Source organism: Sander lucioperca, chromosome 1, assembly GCF_008315115.2.
Source record: "Sander lucioperca isolate FBNREF2018 chromosome 1, SLUC_FBN_1.2, whole genome shotgun sequence".
Lineage (NCBI taxonomy): Eukaryota > Metazoa > Chordata > Actinopteri > Perciformes > Percidae > Sander > Sander lucioperca.
In genome coordinates this window covers 11,574,248-11,592,578 of record NC_050173.1, presented here as the reverse complement: position 1 = coordinate 11,592,578, position 18,331 = coordinate 11,574,248, and the positions used below count along the sequence as shown (strand labels likewise).

Below are 18,331 nucleotides of genomic sequence, written 5' to 3'. Positions count from 1 at the left end.
TTTTTCGACATACAATGCTATGACTTTCTTTCGACATACTATGACTTTTCCACGTACTATACTATGATTTTTTTAATGACTTTTCCACACAATATACTGACTTTTATTCAACATACTATACTATGACGCTTTTTGACATACTATACTATTCCTCTCGACTTTTCCATATCCCATACTATGACTTTTTGACATATACTATGACTTTTTCATGACTTTTCCACATCCTATACTATAACTTTTTTTTCAACTATACTATGGCTTTTTAATAATTTTTTTCGACATATTAACCAAATGTGAAAATAATCGTTTCTTTTCTACAGCAAACTACGAAGTCAGATGGCTTATTGGGAAATTAAAGACATGCGGAATACTACAGCAAACAGTGGTTTATTAGTAACAATTATCAAAAACTATATTTTTCAAGTAACAAATATTGACAAATAACTGATGGCCTACAGTACAGGCTTACTGGCAAACATTCATCATTGGACACTAATGTTAAATGAGGGCACGAGTGGTTGTTTTTCTGTACGGGTCATCTAAGGCTTTGTAATATTAACTTGGCACAGTTCCACACATTACATAAGCACTTCATCCACATTCACACATTACCATGTCCAATTTAATAAAGTAGCGAAACATTCATTCTGCCAGGCATAAATTCATTGTGTTCCGTTTTTTGGAGAACGCCCTAAAGTACAAAAGAAAACACCAGTGCAAAGACCATTACCGCATTAGTAAACGTTTCCCTCCCTGCCTTACTCATTCTGTGTCCAGACTTCATTTAACAACACCATATGGCATCCCCATAGTGTTTATCATCACAGGGTTTCTCCTACTGTTTACACATGTATGGTGGCAGGCACTGTAGCACCAGTATTAGCTGAGATCACAGCTTCATACGGTGATGCTCGCAGGGTGCTATATCAAGTGGGAAGAAAATAAAATCATAAAAAGTTGCATTGATATTCTAATGATTAGAGCCTGACGGATAAATTGGCCGGTTGATATGAGCTTATTGCAAGTATATTTGTATTTTATCATGTGTCGTACAATCACAGTATAATCACTTTTACATAGTTTGTCTAACACAGACAAGTTTGTTTAACAAAAATGTCCCCACTCAGTATACAGTTTGATCATAATTAGTTTAGAAACAAATTAAGAAGATCCTCATTCAAAAAAGTTGTTATGCAGTATTGTTAGAGCTCTGGTTATAAGGCTATTAGGGCTGATTAGTCAATCAACAGAAAACTACTGACTTTGATACTTAGTTCATTGTTTAAGCCATTCATCAAGCAAAAATGCCAAACATTTGATGGTTCCAGTTTCTCAGATGTGAGGCTTTGTTGTAGTAGAGTGAATATCTTTGGGTTTTGGACGGTTGGTCAGACAAAAACAATTTAAAGATGTCCCATTGAGCTCTAAGAAATGTTGACATTGACATTCTGACGTAGACCAAAATATGAATCTGCCAATTGGAAGAATAAAGATCACAGTAATCAAAAATGAAAAGAATAAATATCACACTAATCAATAATTTAAGTTAAGGTTAAGTTAATTCTAAAGTGTCTTACAGAGAGGCATTTTAAACAAGGCTATACATGAAAATGATTTGTTAGTGTATTTGTGCATTGCTGGAGTGATTGTCCAGCTGTTGTGGCTTGTGCATAAAATCATCTAGGGCTTAGGATGTACACATTATTGGCTTAAATGTGAATATTTATTCACTTTTTTTGACTATAAAACTATGTGTGCAATAATGCAACACAAATCTGATTATCTTAATGGCAGTAGCAAAAGAATATTTAGATCCAAATCACTGGAGAAAAAAAATCGAAAACATGTCTTGACAAGTTACATGTTACAACACGTTCTAGTGAAGCCCTGTCCTTCTGCTCTTATCCCTTGTGCATGAACTATATTGAGGCGAGTGGAGCTTCAGAGTTCTTTTGCAAACAGAGGGAAACTAGTGCTATGAAGTGGATTGCAATCATTTCTTCCCTCCATGTCCCTGGCACACTGGGCAGCTGTGGCCATAGAGTGTGCTGCTTGTTTTGCTATCTTTCTGTAAATCTTGATGTGAATCAGAATGTAGACTGAGCGTATAAAACATTACAGGTTAGGTTCAAAACTGAATACAACAATGCAATACTTTAATGCAACTTTATTAGGTACAAATGTACAAAGTGCAATCCAATACAACTGTTCTGCCGTAAAGTGTACTTAATGATGCCTATAATCAATTGTTTTCTTTAACATCGTCATAAAAGGTGATAATTCAGTGTTCTAGCATTGAGGTCGTAGGTAGTGATAACTGGACTGCATTACCTTTAGGGGTGTTTTTAATATTCTGACCCCTCGGTTATTCTGTCTCAGTCATGTTTGTCGATAGGGAGGACGAAAAAAAAAATAAACACCTTTCAATTTAATGCAGTCCAGCACACCACCACCTTGAACTATGACCTCAGTAATAAAAAATCTTTGTAAAAGATAGATGTTATGGCAGATTGTACAGGTGTACCTGATAAAGTGGTGTAAAAGCGTTGATAACATGTATTTGTCTTACTTACCTCTAGTGGTATCTAGCCATGTAGATAGTTTGGGTATTATTTGCCCAAGTTTCTGAGATTTTGGTCGCTTTAAATACAAGTGAGGTGAATGGACTTTTTCTTGTGGTGCTCACACTTGAAAAACTACATTTTAAAAATTCATAAAACATATCTGTCTTTAGAAGCAGTGTCGCGGATACTACCACAGACCTCACTGTCAACAATTTTCGCAGGACCTACTTTCTACTGAGGAATCAGTTCCGATAGAAACTGTTGACTGTGTCCTGCAGATTACTCAGAGCTGTGTATCCCCGACATTTTTGGCCCCTTAAAACAAAGTAGGGTAATATATATTCGTGACCCATCATAGAGTGAATCTGCCTTCTTTGCTTTTATTTAAACGATTTTTAGTGGTCTGAAAAGGTGTGAATTTTAAGACAAGACAAAAAAAAACATTTGGTGTTTTTCTTTTGACATGTTGAATTTTTTTGTGTGTAAACTTTTAACACTGTGTGGCAGAAATCTGAGATGGATATGTCAAAACGTGGGGAAATCATATCAAAACTATCTGCATGTCTAGATAACAGAGGAGTGTTATTTGGGAATTTAGGTGAACTGACTCTTTAACGATCTCAAATCTGTCTACAGATATTGTAATTAAAAAAGATTCATTGTTTTCACCTAGCTTCATGTAATAAATATTTCATGGAAATATCCTAACCTATCTTCCACTGGACTGATTCATGTAAAGCTACAGAGAGTACGCTTGACTATCTCAATATGAGAAATAATTAGACTTGTGGCTGTATAATAGGAATGCATAGGATTTGCAGCTGAGTAAATGTGATCCTAGCTGCCTGTATTCAGTTATTTTAAAGGGGCTGTCCATTTGTTATGTCAACCACACATCTAACGAGGCCACGTTACAGATGGCAAAATGGTAATCGCAGTCACGATGACAGTCATAGCGGCAGGGGACAGGTTTTGAGTCATGATGTGGGACACACTGGAGGGTTAAAGACAGGCAGGTTAAATTGTGATGACCTGATCGGGCAGAGTTCATCAGACCGGTCTTCACTTAACGGACTGTTTGGAAAGGACTTCCTGGTTTGACGGACTGTCAGAGACGGTGGGAGACTGGGGGTGGCTGCTGGTGAGTGAGGTAATGTGGCATGCACGTCTCCCTTCCAGCTCTTCATCCTGGGAATCAGAAGTAAGGTTATGTATCAGTGAAGGGATGAGGAGTTAAATTACATTTCATCTGAATAATATTCTACACATCTAATCAAAGTGTAAAGAAATAGACTCTTACTGAATGGGTCACTATCAAATAACATGGCTACTATGATACATGGCCCTTGTCCAATGCATTTGCTTTCTATTGGTAATTGTATTTTGTTCCCTCTGTTTTATAAAGCATCATCAACCTCATCACTTAAAACAGGCCAGTATGAACAGAAGGAATGATTACGGGGCCAATAATAATATGGTAAGGATAGACTTCTAAAAATGGGATCCTATCCTTTAATAATCTCAAATTGTATCTGGTTTGAACCGTTTCATCCTGCTCTTAAAATCTCTGACAAGAGATCTCTTTAATGCCCTGTGCTGGACACCACCAATCCATTCTTACCAATTATCTTTTTTACTCCAGTTTGTGTTAGAAATATGAGTAACAGATGTGTATAATCTTTGATTTATTCAGTAGGAGAAGGCGTTCCAGTTTAAAAGTACTAACACAGCTTTATTGTCTAGCGTCACTTGACCTTCATGCCTCTTTTTTAAAACTTTTTCTCTGTTTTGCATCATAAATTGGTTCCCCTTCTCTTTGGTCAAGTCATAGCCCTGCAACTGTCTCAGGCCCTGGCTGTTAGACATGTCATTTTAGTTTAATTAGGTGGCCCTGCAGTGTCTTCTAATTACTTTTAGGATTTATTTTATGGTAAAATCAATCACTTTTAAAGCACGGATTGGCCTGGCTCCGGGAGTAAACTTTAATTTCTTTTTGCACAATGGCCAACAGGACACTTGACTTTCCAAATGTCTAGATTTAACAAGAAGTTATGATGCCCAATAATAGTGAAAGTATTACATTTAGTGTGCACTGTACACTGCAAAGGTAAACATTTACCATGAGATGCTTGTTTTAGACATGACTAAAATGCATAGGCTATGTTGTATAGAAAAGAAACCCCATAGTGTGTCTTTTAAGCAGTGGGTCGCACCGTGTCAGCAGTCTCCTCCCCTTCAGTGTGCTCTCCGTAGCGATTGTATAGCTCCATGTCAGACAGAGCGCTCTCCACTGCCTCCTCTTCATAGTCAGTGTGGTAGTCTGACTCCTCTGATGAAGGGAAGGAGTGGAGGACAGGAAGCAAAGAAAAACATTGTGGGTGAATAAGTTGGAATATGTGGTGTAGAAGAGGTGACAAATGAAAGTGGGTGTGCAGGTGAATGAGTCAGAAAAGCAAACGTGAAAAATTCTGAGAAGACAAACAGGGCAGTGTGAAGAGTGATGGATGACAAATGAGTTATAAATAGAAAGAAGAGGAAGAAAGAGAAGGATGGAGATGTCTGACAAAAACAACACTTGCACTTAAAGATAGTTTCTAAATATGATTTAAATATATAAACACTCTTTGTTATTAGGCTACTATCTATCTAGATAGATAGATAGATAGATAGATAGATAGATATATATATCTATCTATATATATCTATCTATCTCTATATATATCTATCTCTATATCTATATATATCTATCTCTATATCTCTCTATCTCTATATCTATCTATATATATCTATCTCTATCTATATATATCTATCTCTATATCTATCTATCTATAGCTATCTCTATATCTCTACATCTATAGCTATCTATCTCTATATCTATCTATCTATCTATCTATCTATCTATCTATCTATCTATCTATCTATCTATATATATATATATATATATATATATATACATACATACATACAGTGAGGAAAATAAGTATTTGAACACCCTGCTATTTTGCAAGTTCTCCCACTTAGAAATCATGGAGGGGTCTGAAATTGTCATCGTAGGTGCATGTCCACTGTGAGAGACATAATCTAAAAAAAATAAAATAAAAAAAAAATCCAGAAATCACAATGTATGATTTTTTAACTATTTATTTGTATGATACAACAGACCCCTTATTTTCCTCACTGTATATATCTAGATATCTATCTATATATCTAGATATATCTATCTATATAGATAGATAGATAGATAGATAGATATAGATCTATCTAGATAGATCTATATAGATCTATCTCTAGATAGATCTATATAGATCTATCTCTAGATAGATCTATATAGATATATCTCTAGATATATCAATATAGCTTGACATCCTCTATCCATTGAAATCTATTCATATATGTTCACATATGTATAATCTTGTCATATGGATTGTCTATATTGTAATTTTTAGTTGGTCTATTCTGTACACACGACATCTATTCATCTCCCGGGAGAGGGATCCTTCCTCAGTTTCATCTGTTTTTTCCTCCATTAAAAGGGTTTTGTTTAGGGAGCTTTTTCTTATCTGTAGCAAGGGTCAGGGGTCAAGGACAGAGGGTGTATGCTGTACATATTGTAAAAGTCCCTTAAGGCAAATTTGTGATATTGGGCTATATAATACATTTGACTTGACTATTTGACCAATAAACTTTAAACTTTGTGATCTTAAGGAGTATGATGTCACAGGAGTTCCCTCTTAACAAAAACCCATTATGGCATACAGACCAGCGACTAAACGATGCCTACACACAAAAACCATGCATACGCCATTTCCCACACATAAACTGGTAATTTTTAAAGGAAGAATGTGTAGTGAGAATGTGTGCACTTCATGCACACTTCAGACCAGGCGTACACACAGTTTAAGCAGAGATGGCTGCAAGTGAAATGATAAGCAGGACTTGAAACATAAGGTGAGAGATGTAACCTTGTAGTAAAACCTTTTTTTAGGTTGTTTGACAATTAAAAATTTCAATTAGATTATTTTTAATACAAAAAAATCATAGTATATCGTAACAAATAAGAATACATAAGAAATGTCATAAAGCGTCATAGTATAGTATGTCATAAAAAATCATAGTATAGTATGTCACAAAAATTGCATAAAAAGTCATAGTATAGTATGTCATAAAAGTCAGTATAGTAGATCATAAACTTTTCACAAAAAGTCATAGTATAGTATGCAATAAAAAGTCATAGTATGTCATAGAATTTGTATTAAAAAGTCATAGTATAGTTTGCCATCAAAAAGTCATAGTATGTCATAAAAATATAAAAAAGTCTTAGTATAGTATGTCATAAAATTTTATAAGAAGTCATAGTATAGTATGTCATAATTTATAAAAGATCTTAGTATAGCATGCCATAAAAAGGTCATAAGAAGTCATAGTATGTCATAAAAATGTCACAAAAAATGTCATATAGAAAATCACAGTAAAGTAGATCCCATAAATAAACTACACAGAATTCGACTATGTGCCTATGCAATGTTTAAATTTATGCAACTACGCAAAACATCCACGCAAACTTTAGTAAACAACATCTTTGGACAAATATACATTCTGAAAACAAACTACAAAATGTAATACATACATAATTGTCGCTAAATTGATGAATCAACTTTGAATCCTTTTTAAGACCCCGCAGGCACCCTGTAACCTGTGTGTGCACAGTTTACTAACACATAACCCATTTCGTCCTTGATGTTAAACAGATTCATTTGCAAATAGAGTATGACAGGAAAAAGAAAACCCATCCAAAAACAAAAAAAGCAAGCACGGGAAGACAAACATGGGGGAGAAACAGTAATAGCATGTCTTCTCGTAGACATTGTGTTGTGCATAAGCATGGGTGTGGTGAAAGTGAGTGTCTGTCAATACTCTTACCATCAGCCAGAGCAGGTTTGACAGGCTCGATACGGGACACAATTTCTGCCAGGTCAGTAAAGGAAGCGTTGGGACACGTCACCACCTGAAAGAAACACACTCTCATAAATGTCATGTACTGGGTGCTTTAACTACGCAAACTGCCAGGCATCAACACCTTGTCTGTTAGAATACTTTAACGTATTCCTCCTTACAGTACCTACGTACTATACACTGTTAATGAAAACATTTAATAGCAGCCAGCAGTTTCACTAAGAAGAAGGGAGCCGATTTGGATTTTGTCTTTATGTCTCCATTTAGGCAACATTGTGCACATATACCACACCGTTAAACTGCTGTATTGCGACTTCCTTTTTGCTTTCCTTTAGCTGATGAAGACACCAAAAGAGGATGTGGAGAAGTCCACACATTTCCAGATTGACAGCCCCTCCACCATGTAAAACACGATGTCAAAAATAACTAGGGGTATCACAATTCTCCAAATCAACGATTCAATTTTGCTGGAAAGGAGGGTTCGGTCGATAGTCGAACCTCAGGTTGAAGAGGAACAATGCGGATTCCGTCCTGGTCGTGGAACAATGGACCAGATCTTTACTCTCGCAAGGATCCTGGAGGGAGCCTGGGAGTATGCCCAACCGGTCTACATGTGCTTTGTGGATCTGGAGAAGGCCTATGACCGGGTCCCCCGGGAGATACTGTGGGAGGTGCTGCGGGAGTATGGGGTGAGGGGGTCCCTTCTCAGGGCCATCCAATCTCTGTACGACCAAAGCGAGAGCTGCGTCCGGGTTCTCGGCAGTAAGTCGGACTCGTTTCAGGTGAGAGTTGGCCTCCGCCAGGGCTGCGCTTTGTCACCAATCCTGTTTGTAGTATTTATGGACAGGATATCGAGGCGTAGTCGGGGTGGAGAGGGGTTGCAGTTTGGTGAGCTGGGGATCTCATCGCTGCTTTTTGCAGATGATGTGGTCCTGATGGCATCGTCGGCCTGTGACCTTCAGCACTCACTGGATCGGTTCGCAGCCGAGTGTGAAGCGGCTGGGATGAGGATCAGCACCTCTAAATCTGAGGCCATGGTTCTCAGCAGGAAACCGATGGAGTGCCTTCTCCAGGTAGGGAATGAGTCTTTACTACAAGTGAAGGAGTTCAAGTACCTTGGGGTATTGTTCGCGAGTGAGGGGACAATGGAGCGGGAGATTGGTCGGAGAATCGGCGCAGCGGGTGCGGTATTACACTCAATTTATCGCACCGTTGTGACGAAAAGAGAGCTGAGCCAGAAGGCAAAGCTCTCAATCTACCGGTCAGTTTTCGTTCCTACCCTCACCTATGGTCATGAAGGCTGGGTCATGACCGAAAGAACGAGATCCAGGGTACAAGCGGCCGAAATGGGTTTCCTCAGGAGGGTGGCTGGCGTCTCCCTTAGAGATAGGGTGAGAAGCTCAGTCATCCGTGAGGAGCTCGGAGTAGAGCCGCTGCTCCTTCGCGTCGAAAGGAGCCAGTTGAGGTGGTTCGGGCATCTGGTAAGGATGCCCCCTGGGCGCCTCCCTAGGGAGGTGTTCCAGGCACGTCCAGCTGGGAGGAGGCCTCGGGGATGACCCAGGACTAGGTGGAGGGATTATATCTCCAACCTGGCCTGGGAACGCCTCGGGATCCCCCAGTCGGAGCTGGTTAATGTGGCTCGGGAAAGGGAAGTTTGGGGTCCCCTGCTGGAGCTGCTACCCCCGCGACCCGTTACCGGATAAGCGGAAGAAGATGGATGGATGGATGGATGAACGATTCAATTTTCGATTTTAAGGTCACAATTAAATTAAATTTTCAATTTGTTTTTTTTTTAGCACTGACAACTATGTCATTGTCAGACTATGGAGTCTTGATTTGTAAGATAACAGATAATTGGTTTTATGACCTGATAACTGTCATTCACATTTTCAAATTCTTCTTGAAAAAAGTAGGCTATATGGTATTATAACCGCCTTATTGTTTTGGTAATGTACCACACTAAGGCCAAATGGTAAAAATCCCCGATCCTCCTTTTGAGGTCGATATTTGAAAGCTCATTTCGATCGATTTTCTAAACTGGATTTACTAACCTTAATGTTATTTTATTGTGCAGACATAGTTTTGGGTTAGGGCCAAATGAGGCTATTGCCTCACATTTAACAATTTAATGATCACTGACTGACTGTGATTGAATCAATCACTTAGCTGCCTATTCTGGATCTTAACCACTGTAACCACTTTTTTGTTGCCACTTGTTTTGTTCAGCATTTTGTGCAACATTACAGAACACACAATGTAAAATCCATCACGGTAAGAGATGCATTATTTCCCCTGAGAGTTGCATCCTACAGTAGCACCTGAAAATAGAAAAGGCACTCATTAACTGCCTACGCGGGATAACTATTTTTAAGTATGAAAATTGGATTTATTTATGTTTCAAATCTACAACAATGGCTGCAGCTCCATCCTTAACTCCACAATCATTCAGGTTCATTTGTTAGTTCGTTGCTTTGGGGCTATTGTCAGAACTCCTTTCAATATCAACCCAGCTATTTTTATCTTCACACTCATGTTGATCAGATTGGGGGTAAATATCTCATTCTTTCTTGAGCATTCAATGTCCTTCCTTGTTTAGTTTGTCCTTTGTCTTTCTTAGCCATTGCTGGGGGACAAATTTGGTATATGGTAAATCTGTTTCTCTGTACTTTTAGAGCAGACTGATGCAAACATGGGGCTGTTAATGAAATGCAGCTGACAATGAGGACATAATGTAGAAACGATTTACAAAAAAATTAAAGAAAATGTAACCATTACCCATGTGTTCGATTAAACATACTGGCCTGCAAATGAGATTGCCATACCGACCAAACTCAAGAAGATGTGAATTTTGCTTTGTTTTTGCACAGATGGGGACTAATGCAAGAGCAATTACTGAGATAATGTGTTTGTGAGCTAATCAGTTTGATTGCAAAACTCAGAGGATCAAAAAAAAAAGTGATTAAGACATAGTATTTCATTGCAACTCTGCTTGTTACATGTTTTTTAAATAGCTTTGATTAAACCATGAATGCAAGATATTTTAAATTAGAAATGTCCCCTGTCAGCTACTTCCCTGAGTTGTGATGAGAATCTATAGTTATACCTTAAACCACAAATCAAAATTAGGCCTAGACTCTGTTGTTGCTTTACATGGAACTGTCCTTAATGGTTCTGTTGTCATATATTCTACAGCATTCCCATATGTTTTTCCCTCCCTCCATCCTTACATTGTTCTTGCTTTGGGTGTTGAAGAACTCCTCCTGGTGTCGGTCTTTCAACATTTTCTCCACCACTCCACTGCGAATCCACACGTCAAACACAGTCTTTCCGTGCTGGTATCCCACCTCCTACATTACACAAACGCTCACATGTCAATATTATTTTCTCTACTGATGGACAAAATTATTAAAAAGATACCCCACAATGCCTTGTGGGAATTTGTCAGATATTTGTTGCTTAAACTTACAGCAATCTCATCAAACTTGCCAAACTCCAGTGTTCCGTATCTGTCAATTGGAGGTCTGATATACTCGCAGTAGTCACTGCTCTTCACGGACTCCAGCTGCCTAACGCAGCACACGTAGGCCAGCCGAGTCTGAATCTCTGCCATGTTTAACACCTAAGACCATAAGTGTAGCAAGTGTAGAAATGAACATAGGCATCACTGAAAAACACCTCTAAAAATGTCCTCATTGTTATTCATAGAACTCATTTACTTTTAAAAACGTATCCTCGCACAGTCTGCTGTGTCTTTATTTTTAATCAATCCATTACCTTTACTTTCTCAGCTAGGGGGTTGAGGCGTTTCCATAGCAGCCACCAGCCTGAGAGCGAGTCGCCGTAATTAGTGAGGTTGGTTTCATCTCGGCTGCCCACGTCAATAGCTATCACCACTTTAGCCCCCATGGAGCGCGCCACATCAGCTGAGAGAAGAGGAAGAAATGAAAACAAAAGGTGGGACAGAAGGGGAAAAAAAAGAAATAATCAATCATACATGGGTGTTAGAATAGTAAAAATTGACATGATCAAGGCACTGAGAGAAAGAATGCCTAGGCAGGTATAAATTATTAAAACTGAAAGACTTAAAGTGTAACACACCTGGCAAGTTGTTGATGTAGCCTCCATCCATCAGCAGGTGTCCATCTTTGGGGTCGCAGAGAGGAGGCAGATACCCAGACAAAGACATGCTGGCTCGAACATACCGCCACAGAGAACCTGAAACGGCACACAGGTAACTCAAGTTTTGTGCTTATTAAGCACTATGTATTTAATTGAAAGCAACTAACCTGAACTGACTGAAAATAGACTCATCAGTAAGACTAATCAGAGGGTCAGTTCACAAATGAGGTCAGTGGTGGCAGAAGGCAGATAAAACAGAAATAGCATTGCAACATACCACTTTAGGTATGAAAACTCTTTGTCATTTAGATGAACTGACACCTTAAGCAAACAGTAACAAAGGGTTCTTTTAAATAACAAAAAGAAACAGAACACTGTGCCTACCATCAGTGTGTACTCTCATGGCAGAGGCAGTGATGTCAGTTGTAATATTGAAATACGGGATCCGAAGGTCCTGCATACACAAAAGGTTAGATCAAAAAAGATAAACATAATAAGTTCACATGATGCATTTGCTCATCCTGCGCCACCACCGTCTTTATCAGCTGAAACTAATTCATTGTAATATTTGGGTTCTTAAATTCACCTCAATCTGTTTGCTCTTGAAGACATTGCTGAGGCTGGAGTTGAAGGAAGCACCGGAGAACATGGAGGTGATTGGGTACGTCAAATCCAAAACCTTCTTAAACACCGATGTCATTTCCTGCGAGGGAAAATTAAGGTCAAATGGCTTCTTTTAGCTACACAATTGCAATATCTGTTTTTTTCCAGTATGAAGCAGAATTAATCCCTGAAAATGAAAAGTTTAATTTGACGTAAAAGAAAATCTGATGGATTTTCATTCATTGTTTTTGTCAGTGCTGTATATGAAGGTCCCTTTATTGTTTTTCCTTCCTCCCGGTGTGTTCACATGCTTTTCGTAGTAATTAGAAAAATCTTAAAAAAGGTAAATTCACTCCTGATAAAAAGGCATCAACATTTCAACAGAGAAAACTGTCCTGATTTTGCAAAGGACAAACAACAGTAGTTCTTTTAATCTGATACCAAGGAGCAGCAACCCAGCCAGCTGCTTCTAGAGGGAAGGTTCAGAAGCAAAGACAGAGCCAGAGGGGGAGGGTCTGGATACATTGGGGGAAGACGAATCATACCACATGTTCAGCCTGTAGACTTGGGTGTCTTAAATCAGCCATCATGGATGGTCACATGATTAAAGACATAGATCACTTCCATATTACAACTACAAAGGTTCTGTTCTTGAGCTTAATATGCAAACCATCCAGGGCTGTGTGTGCAACACCAACCTGTTACTTTTGGTGGTTAATCGGCACAGCTTGGTTAGTTATATAAAAAGTAGAATAGAGGTCTAAACTGCATTAAAATAAAATTAAAAATGCTGTTAGAAAGAGTCCCCTACACAAGGACAGACTCACAAACAGAAAATTACTACTGGTTGAAAATATTCCTCTCGCCACAGTGGCGCAAGTTGAAGAGGAGCTGTTGAAATCAGCTTCTCTTCCACAAATAGAATAATGTCTACTAAATGATCCCCACTTAAACAACTTGTTTGTCATAATTATTTGATCTAATTCTAGACATAATTAGGCTGTCTCTCCATGCTCTGCAGTCGGCAGATGTGTAACATTCTGAAGATGTTTGATCAAGGTCATGATACATCAGAACTGCACTGTAAGTTAATTCAAAAGGTTAAAAACAACTGTGGGAAGGGGTGTCCTGTGGGCCTAAGACTCACTGGTAGAACGTCACTGGTTTAAATCCGTCCGGCGAGAATTGTCATTCTCCTCCTCCGTCCATAGGCAGCGGGTGAGGTGGAGGTTCGGGTAGGCTAATGTGGGAGGTAGATTAGTATAGCCTATTAAGCTGCCTACACATGATCTGTGGTAAAACCGTTCTGCGCTGTCTGTGTGGTTGTTTCCTATGAGGAAGCGCTCATTGCCGCTAACTAGGATATGTTCCGTAACGTTGCCCTGACAACCTTATGTTTTGATCCGACAGATGTTTAGAGATCGCTGGATAATAATGGTCATCTTAAAAAAAACAGGTTTCAACTTCTGAACCAAGACGGCACTGCACTTAGTTTAAATTAATTTAAAAATTAAGATGAAAACATGTTGAATTACTAAATATAAATTTGTCATTTTTTTAGTCCACTCCCGATGCAACCAACCCCATTTTCCCGACACTGCCTTTGATTGCCATAACAATCAAAGTAAACAGACGAACACAAAGAGCAGCCACAGTGCCTCAGAGGCACATTCACAAAATGTAAATGAATGCAAAAGGTGGAGAAGGTGGTCATAGCGACACAAGCAGTAGGCTAATACAGGGAATACATGGAAGACACGGGCATTTGTATTCTTTAACTTTAGCGTAGTTGTGTGCATGATACTGTTAACGGTCGACAGGACGCCGTTGTGCTCTGCGCCGAAGCACTGCAATGGCTCATGGGACTATGTTCTGAACTGTTTCTCTTTTCGTTGAAGTACGTTTTAATGATATTCCGTTAATATTTTGGGTTATGCGATGACATTTTAAATGCCTACATATTAAAATATCACCGGCTCTCATATTTCCCATACTTCCCATTTGGGTTTATTACAAGACTAGTGTCATTGTTGCATTGACTCTCACCATTGCCCATTCTTTGGCCCTCATCCTCATGCGGCTGTGGCTACGGTCCTCGGCATATAGTGCCCCCATCAGGGAACCAATAGAGGTGCCACCAATGAGGTCCACTGGGATGCCGGCCTCGCAGAGAGCTCGCATTACCCCCACCTGTGAACAACCCCTGAACAGGAGGGTGGAGAAATAAACATGGCAAGACAGAAAGAAATGTAACTATTTACCCCCAAAAAACACAGAAGGATTAACCCCAAAAAGCTTTGAAATTATGGTCTGAGGCTCTGGCAACTATAAAATCCATTAAGCCCAGAAGAGGCGTCAGAATTCAAATGTTATATTTAAAAGTTCATGTGCTAGATGCAGTAAATTATTATTTTTTAATTATTAGACAGACAGCAGGTTGGCGTTACCTGGCCCCTCCTCCTCCCAGGATAAGAGCAATAGCATTGCCCGTGAGGACCCGGGCCAGGCGGGAGAAGTCTGAGTGACGGTCTGCTGGCTTCTCAAACACACGTTCATATAGCTCCAACTGAAAAACAGGGGAATTACTGTAATACAAGTAGAGAGGAATGAGTGAGGTGGTGAGGGAAGAATTGAATGGATGAGAGAAAATATGTAGATGTTGAATAAGAAAGAAAAGATTATGAGAAAATACTAAACGAGTCTGATAGGGGGAACAGCCAGAAGGGGAGGGGGGGGTCATAAGAAACAACTCATCTGGTCATATCTGGTCAACTCTGGTCCTACCAGTTTGGGCAGGCTCCTCCTAGAGAAGACCCTTCGGGGACAAGAGAGGTGGAGGTGCCTGGAGATCCAGCTTCGCATGTTTAGCCAGTCCACAGTTCCTTTGGGAGGGGGGCCATCTTCTTTGTGCAACAGCACTAGCTGCTTCTGGGCACGCACTGCACTTCCTTCCAACATACGCTCCAGCTAGAGGGAAGACATCGAGCACAGATGTTTTAGAACATTTTATTCCCGTCACTTTTTTTCCCAGAGTGGCTCCTGTGTTGCGCTTGCACACAATTTTGAGTGCTGGCCCAGAAAGATACTGCAAACTCGTTACTACTAGAGACTACACTGGACTAAAGTAAGCCCAATATCAACATGTATACAGATATGTGATTGCAATTACATATTTGTGTTTGGGAATAATTTCAGATGTGTTTTAAGGGGCAAATCAAGGATCAACATTCCAAAATATACTATTTTATGTTAGGAGCTACACTGTAATTGTGGGTAGCAGGCTGGGCAATAAGAGCAGAATGGGGGTTTATTTGAGAGCTGAATCTCTAATTACATTTTAGTTTATTTTGTTCACATTTTTTCAAGTGTAAGGCCGTTTGGTTTGTCTTTAAAAAAAAGCAGTCTGAGATGACGGTCAGATCTGTTACTCAGTCATCAGGCCCTCTGCTAAAGGTTTAATGTATGTGCTAGGTAAGAGGGTGTCTGTGTGTGTGCTCTGAAAGATAACCCCAGAGCTATGACTCATTCGGAGCCTGAGCAAATATTGATCCATCTTTCCATTTCTCCCACAATCTCCTGTTAAACGAGGATACATTCCTTACTTTTCTCTGTGCCCATTGTTCCCGTGGAAGGCAATTACCTCCCCTTCATCAGCTGGACAGGCACCTTATTTCTCTTGCACTCCACCTCTCTTTCACAACATCCATCCACACGTTGCTCATTTCGCCAATATGCCCAAAGGTCAGATACAAACCTTTCACAGCCGGTGTGACCATTAAGTTGGTTAACCCCTGGGTATAACCATGATTTAAGAGCATAATGATCAGTACTGACCCTAATATCCGTTAATAGTAATTGGTGTGATGATTTCTCTGTAGAGGAAAATCTTAAAGGCTAGAAAATGTATGGTCAGCTGTAACAGACCATTAACCTATTGATGTTTTATTTCACTTTTAGCTTTTTTTTTTAAGATGCATGTCTTCAGCAGGACCGAGTCTGTCTAGGGATGAGAGTCACAGACAGACTAGAGAAGTCATAAAGTATTGAGAGACTAACTAATACATTGTTGGTTTTGGTCTTTTCATGGAATTTGACAACTACAAAAATATAAAACATTGTCAGCCATATCCTTTAAGTGGCTAGAATGTGACAATGCAAAAAGAGTAGCTAGTTGTGATGAACCTACAGAGATTTATCACCCAAATCTGCAGCTACCAACTGCTTTACTGAGCTTTATAGTGAGTTTCAGCTCATTGTGTATTTGTCTAGTCCACAACGTTACGGCTCTTATAGCACTGTTTTCAGGCCGCAACAGGCAACCAAATATTTTTTTTTTTTTTTAAATATTGAAGTATTGACAAAAATGCGAGGATGTGTTGCTTTCATTTGTCTTATGTAATTGTAAATTGAATAAAAATGAACTGGTTGGAGAGAACAAGCAATCTGAAGATGTCGTCTTGGAATTTGGAAACTTGTGATGGGCATTTTTCACTATTTTTTGATGTTTTAAAGAACAAACAAATTATGAGTTAAGCAACCCTAAACACATCAAACTAAAAAATAATTCCTAAACCCATAGCTTGCTACTAATTCTCCTCTCACCTTTCTTCACCTGTAACCCACCCCTATCACCTCACCTCCCCAACAGCAGGGTCCTGCTCTCCTAGTCCCACAATAATGATGCAGTCGGCCTGACGGATGCACCGCTGTGTCCACGGGGTCAGCGTGTAGTCCGTCTGGTAAAGAACTATGCGATGGAGGTCTTCTTGTTGGCCCAGCCAGCTGGACAGACGGTACTCATGGACACTGAAGAGAAAAAGGAGTCCATTAATGGCAGCACACAGTAGATCCATTTTCCTTTTGTGCCAATAAAGCATACTTAAACTGAATTTAATGAGTGAGTCAGAAAGACAGAGAGCCCAAGCAAAAATCTAAATCGGCCAACTAGTAGTTATGAGTAGTAGTATGAATATTTGGGGGGTGCTAAAGAGAACGCAACATTCCCACACATTTTTAGTCAGCAACAAAACATACCTGTCTAGTGCTGCAGATCCAAGTCGCTGTTTGATAGTATCACTGGTCAGCAGAAGAGTGGGACCTGTGTGTGAAATATCACAGCAGTTACAGTCAATATGTCTGGTTTAAGCACCTGTCTAAGTCAAGTGGATTAGACAGGTGCTTAAACCAGACATATTGACTATTGACTAGCATGAGTGGGTGAAGTGCTTTTAATCAAAACATTACAATAAAACAAAAAGCAGGGAGCTGTAATGAGAGTACAGGTAACTAACTCCCTAAAACGCACATACATACACCAGGTTTGTCACCCCTCTTACTGGCCTTAAATGTTCTTGTTGTAATAAAACCTAATTCCTCACTTCACTATAAACTGAACCTGCTTATCTTACTAGACTCAAAGCTGACCAGACACATTACACCTAAGTTGTAAGTGTGGTGGATAAATGTTTACAAAAAGCCATCCAGGACCTAAAGTGTCCTCGACCCTGAGCTCTGACCTCTCTGTGGAGAATGGCAGTGAAACTTGCATTCAGGAAACTTTGAGCTCCTGTATTTTCTTCTTCGTACCTATTGCCATGAGTGCATGCTGCAGCTCCAGGGTGAAGGTGGTGAGAGGTACATCTTCTGATACAGGCAGGACTGTCACAGTGGAGAGGTTGGAGGCTGGGTTCCCTACATCCCACTTACTGCCAGGAGTGCGAACAGCCAAACTGCGAGCTGGGGACATGCATACATATTAGTAAATCTCCCCTTCACCAGTGGGGCAAACCCTGTAGTTTCTGCACATGTAGACACAGACACACACAGACACACACACACACACACACCTGTCAGAGGACCATTGACCTGCTGGAGGATCTTCTGTCCCAGTAAGTGGATCAACCTGGTTACAACCTGAGAGGCACATTATAAGAGACTGTGTTACTCATCAGACAGACAGCTGCAGTTTCCTCACCATGTACACATCAATGCTTTAAAACATCAGTTATGTGAAGTATTTTACATTCAAAATGTTAAGAAAAAAAATATATAGGAACCATTTCCCACATTATTGTCCATTATTATTCAAATGC

The 18,331-nt window shown here is 39.6% G+C and overlaps 1 protein-coding gene across 3 annotated transcripts in view; it reads right to left on the bottom strand.

The window, feature by feature from the left end:
- Window positions 1-368: 368 nt before the first annotated feature.
- pnpla7a (patatin-like phospholipase domain containing 7a) overlaps window positions 369-18,331 on the bottom strand; it is a 29,931-nt gene continuing 11,968 nt past the window's right edge. For 2 of the 3 annotated variants that reach the window (XM_031277868.2, XM_031277869.2), the window contains exons 21-36: window positions 18,086-18,152; window positions 17,826-17,975; window positions 17,274-17,337; window positions 16,877-17,045; window positions 15,024-15,206; window positions 14,687-14,805; window positions 14,286-14,442; window positions 12,223-12,339; window positions 12,021-12,090; window positions 11,616-11,732; window positions 11,292-11,440; window positions 10,984-11,136; window positions 10,745-10,864; window positions 7,485-7,569; window positions 4,778-4,893; window positions 369-3,752 (exon numbers count right to left, since the gene is read on the bottom strand). In XM_031277868.2, coding sequence (XP_031133728.1) covers window positions 3,627-3,752; window positions 4,778-4,893; window positions 7,485-7,569; window positions 10,745-10,864; window positions 10,984-11,136; window positions 11,292-11,440; window positions 11,616-11,732; window positions 12,021-12,090; window positions 12,223-12,339; window positions 14,286-14,442; window positions 14,687-14,805; window positions 15,024-15,206; window positions 16,877-17,045; window positions 17,274-17,337; window positions 17,826-17,975; window positions 18,086-18,152 — 1,962 coding nt within the window. In that variant the 3' untranslated portion in view covers window positions 369-3,626. The remainder of the gene's footprint in view (window positions 3,753-4,777; window positions 4,894-7,484; window positions 7,570-10,744; window positions 10,865-10,983; window positions 11,137-11,291; window positions 11,441-11,615; window positions 11,733-12,020; window positions 12,091-12,222; window positions 12,340-14,285; window positions 14,443-14,686; window positions 14,806-15,023; window positions 15,207-16,876; window positions 17,046-17,273; window positions 17,338-17,825; window positions 17,976-18,085; window positions 18,153-18,331) is intronic. The other variant, XM_031277870.2, reaches the window with a different exon arrangement.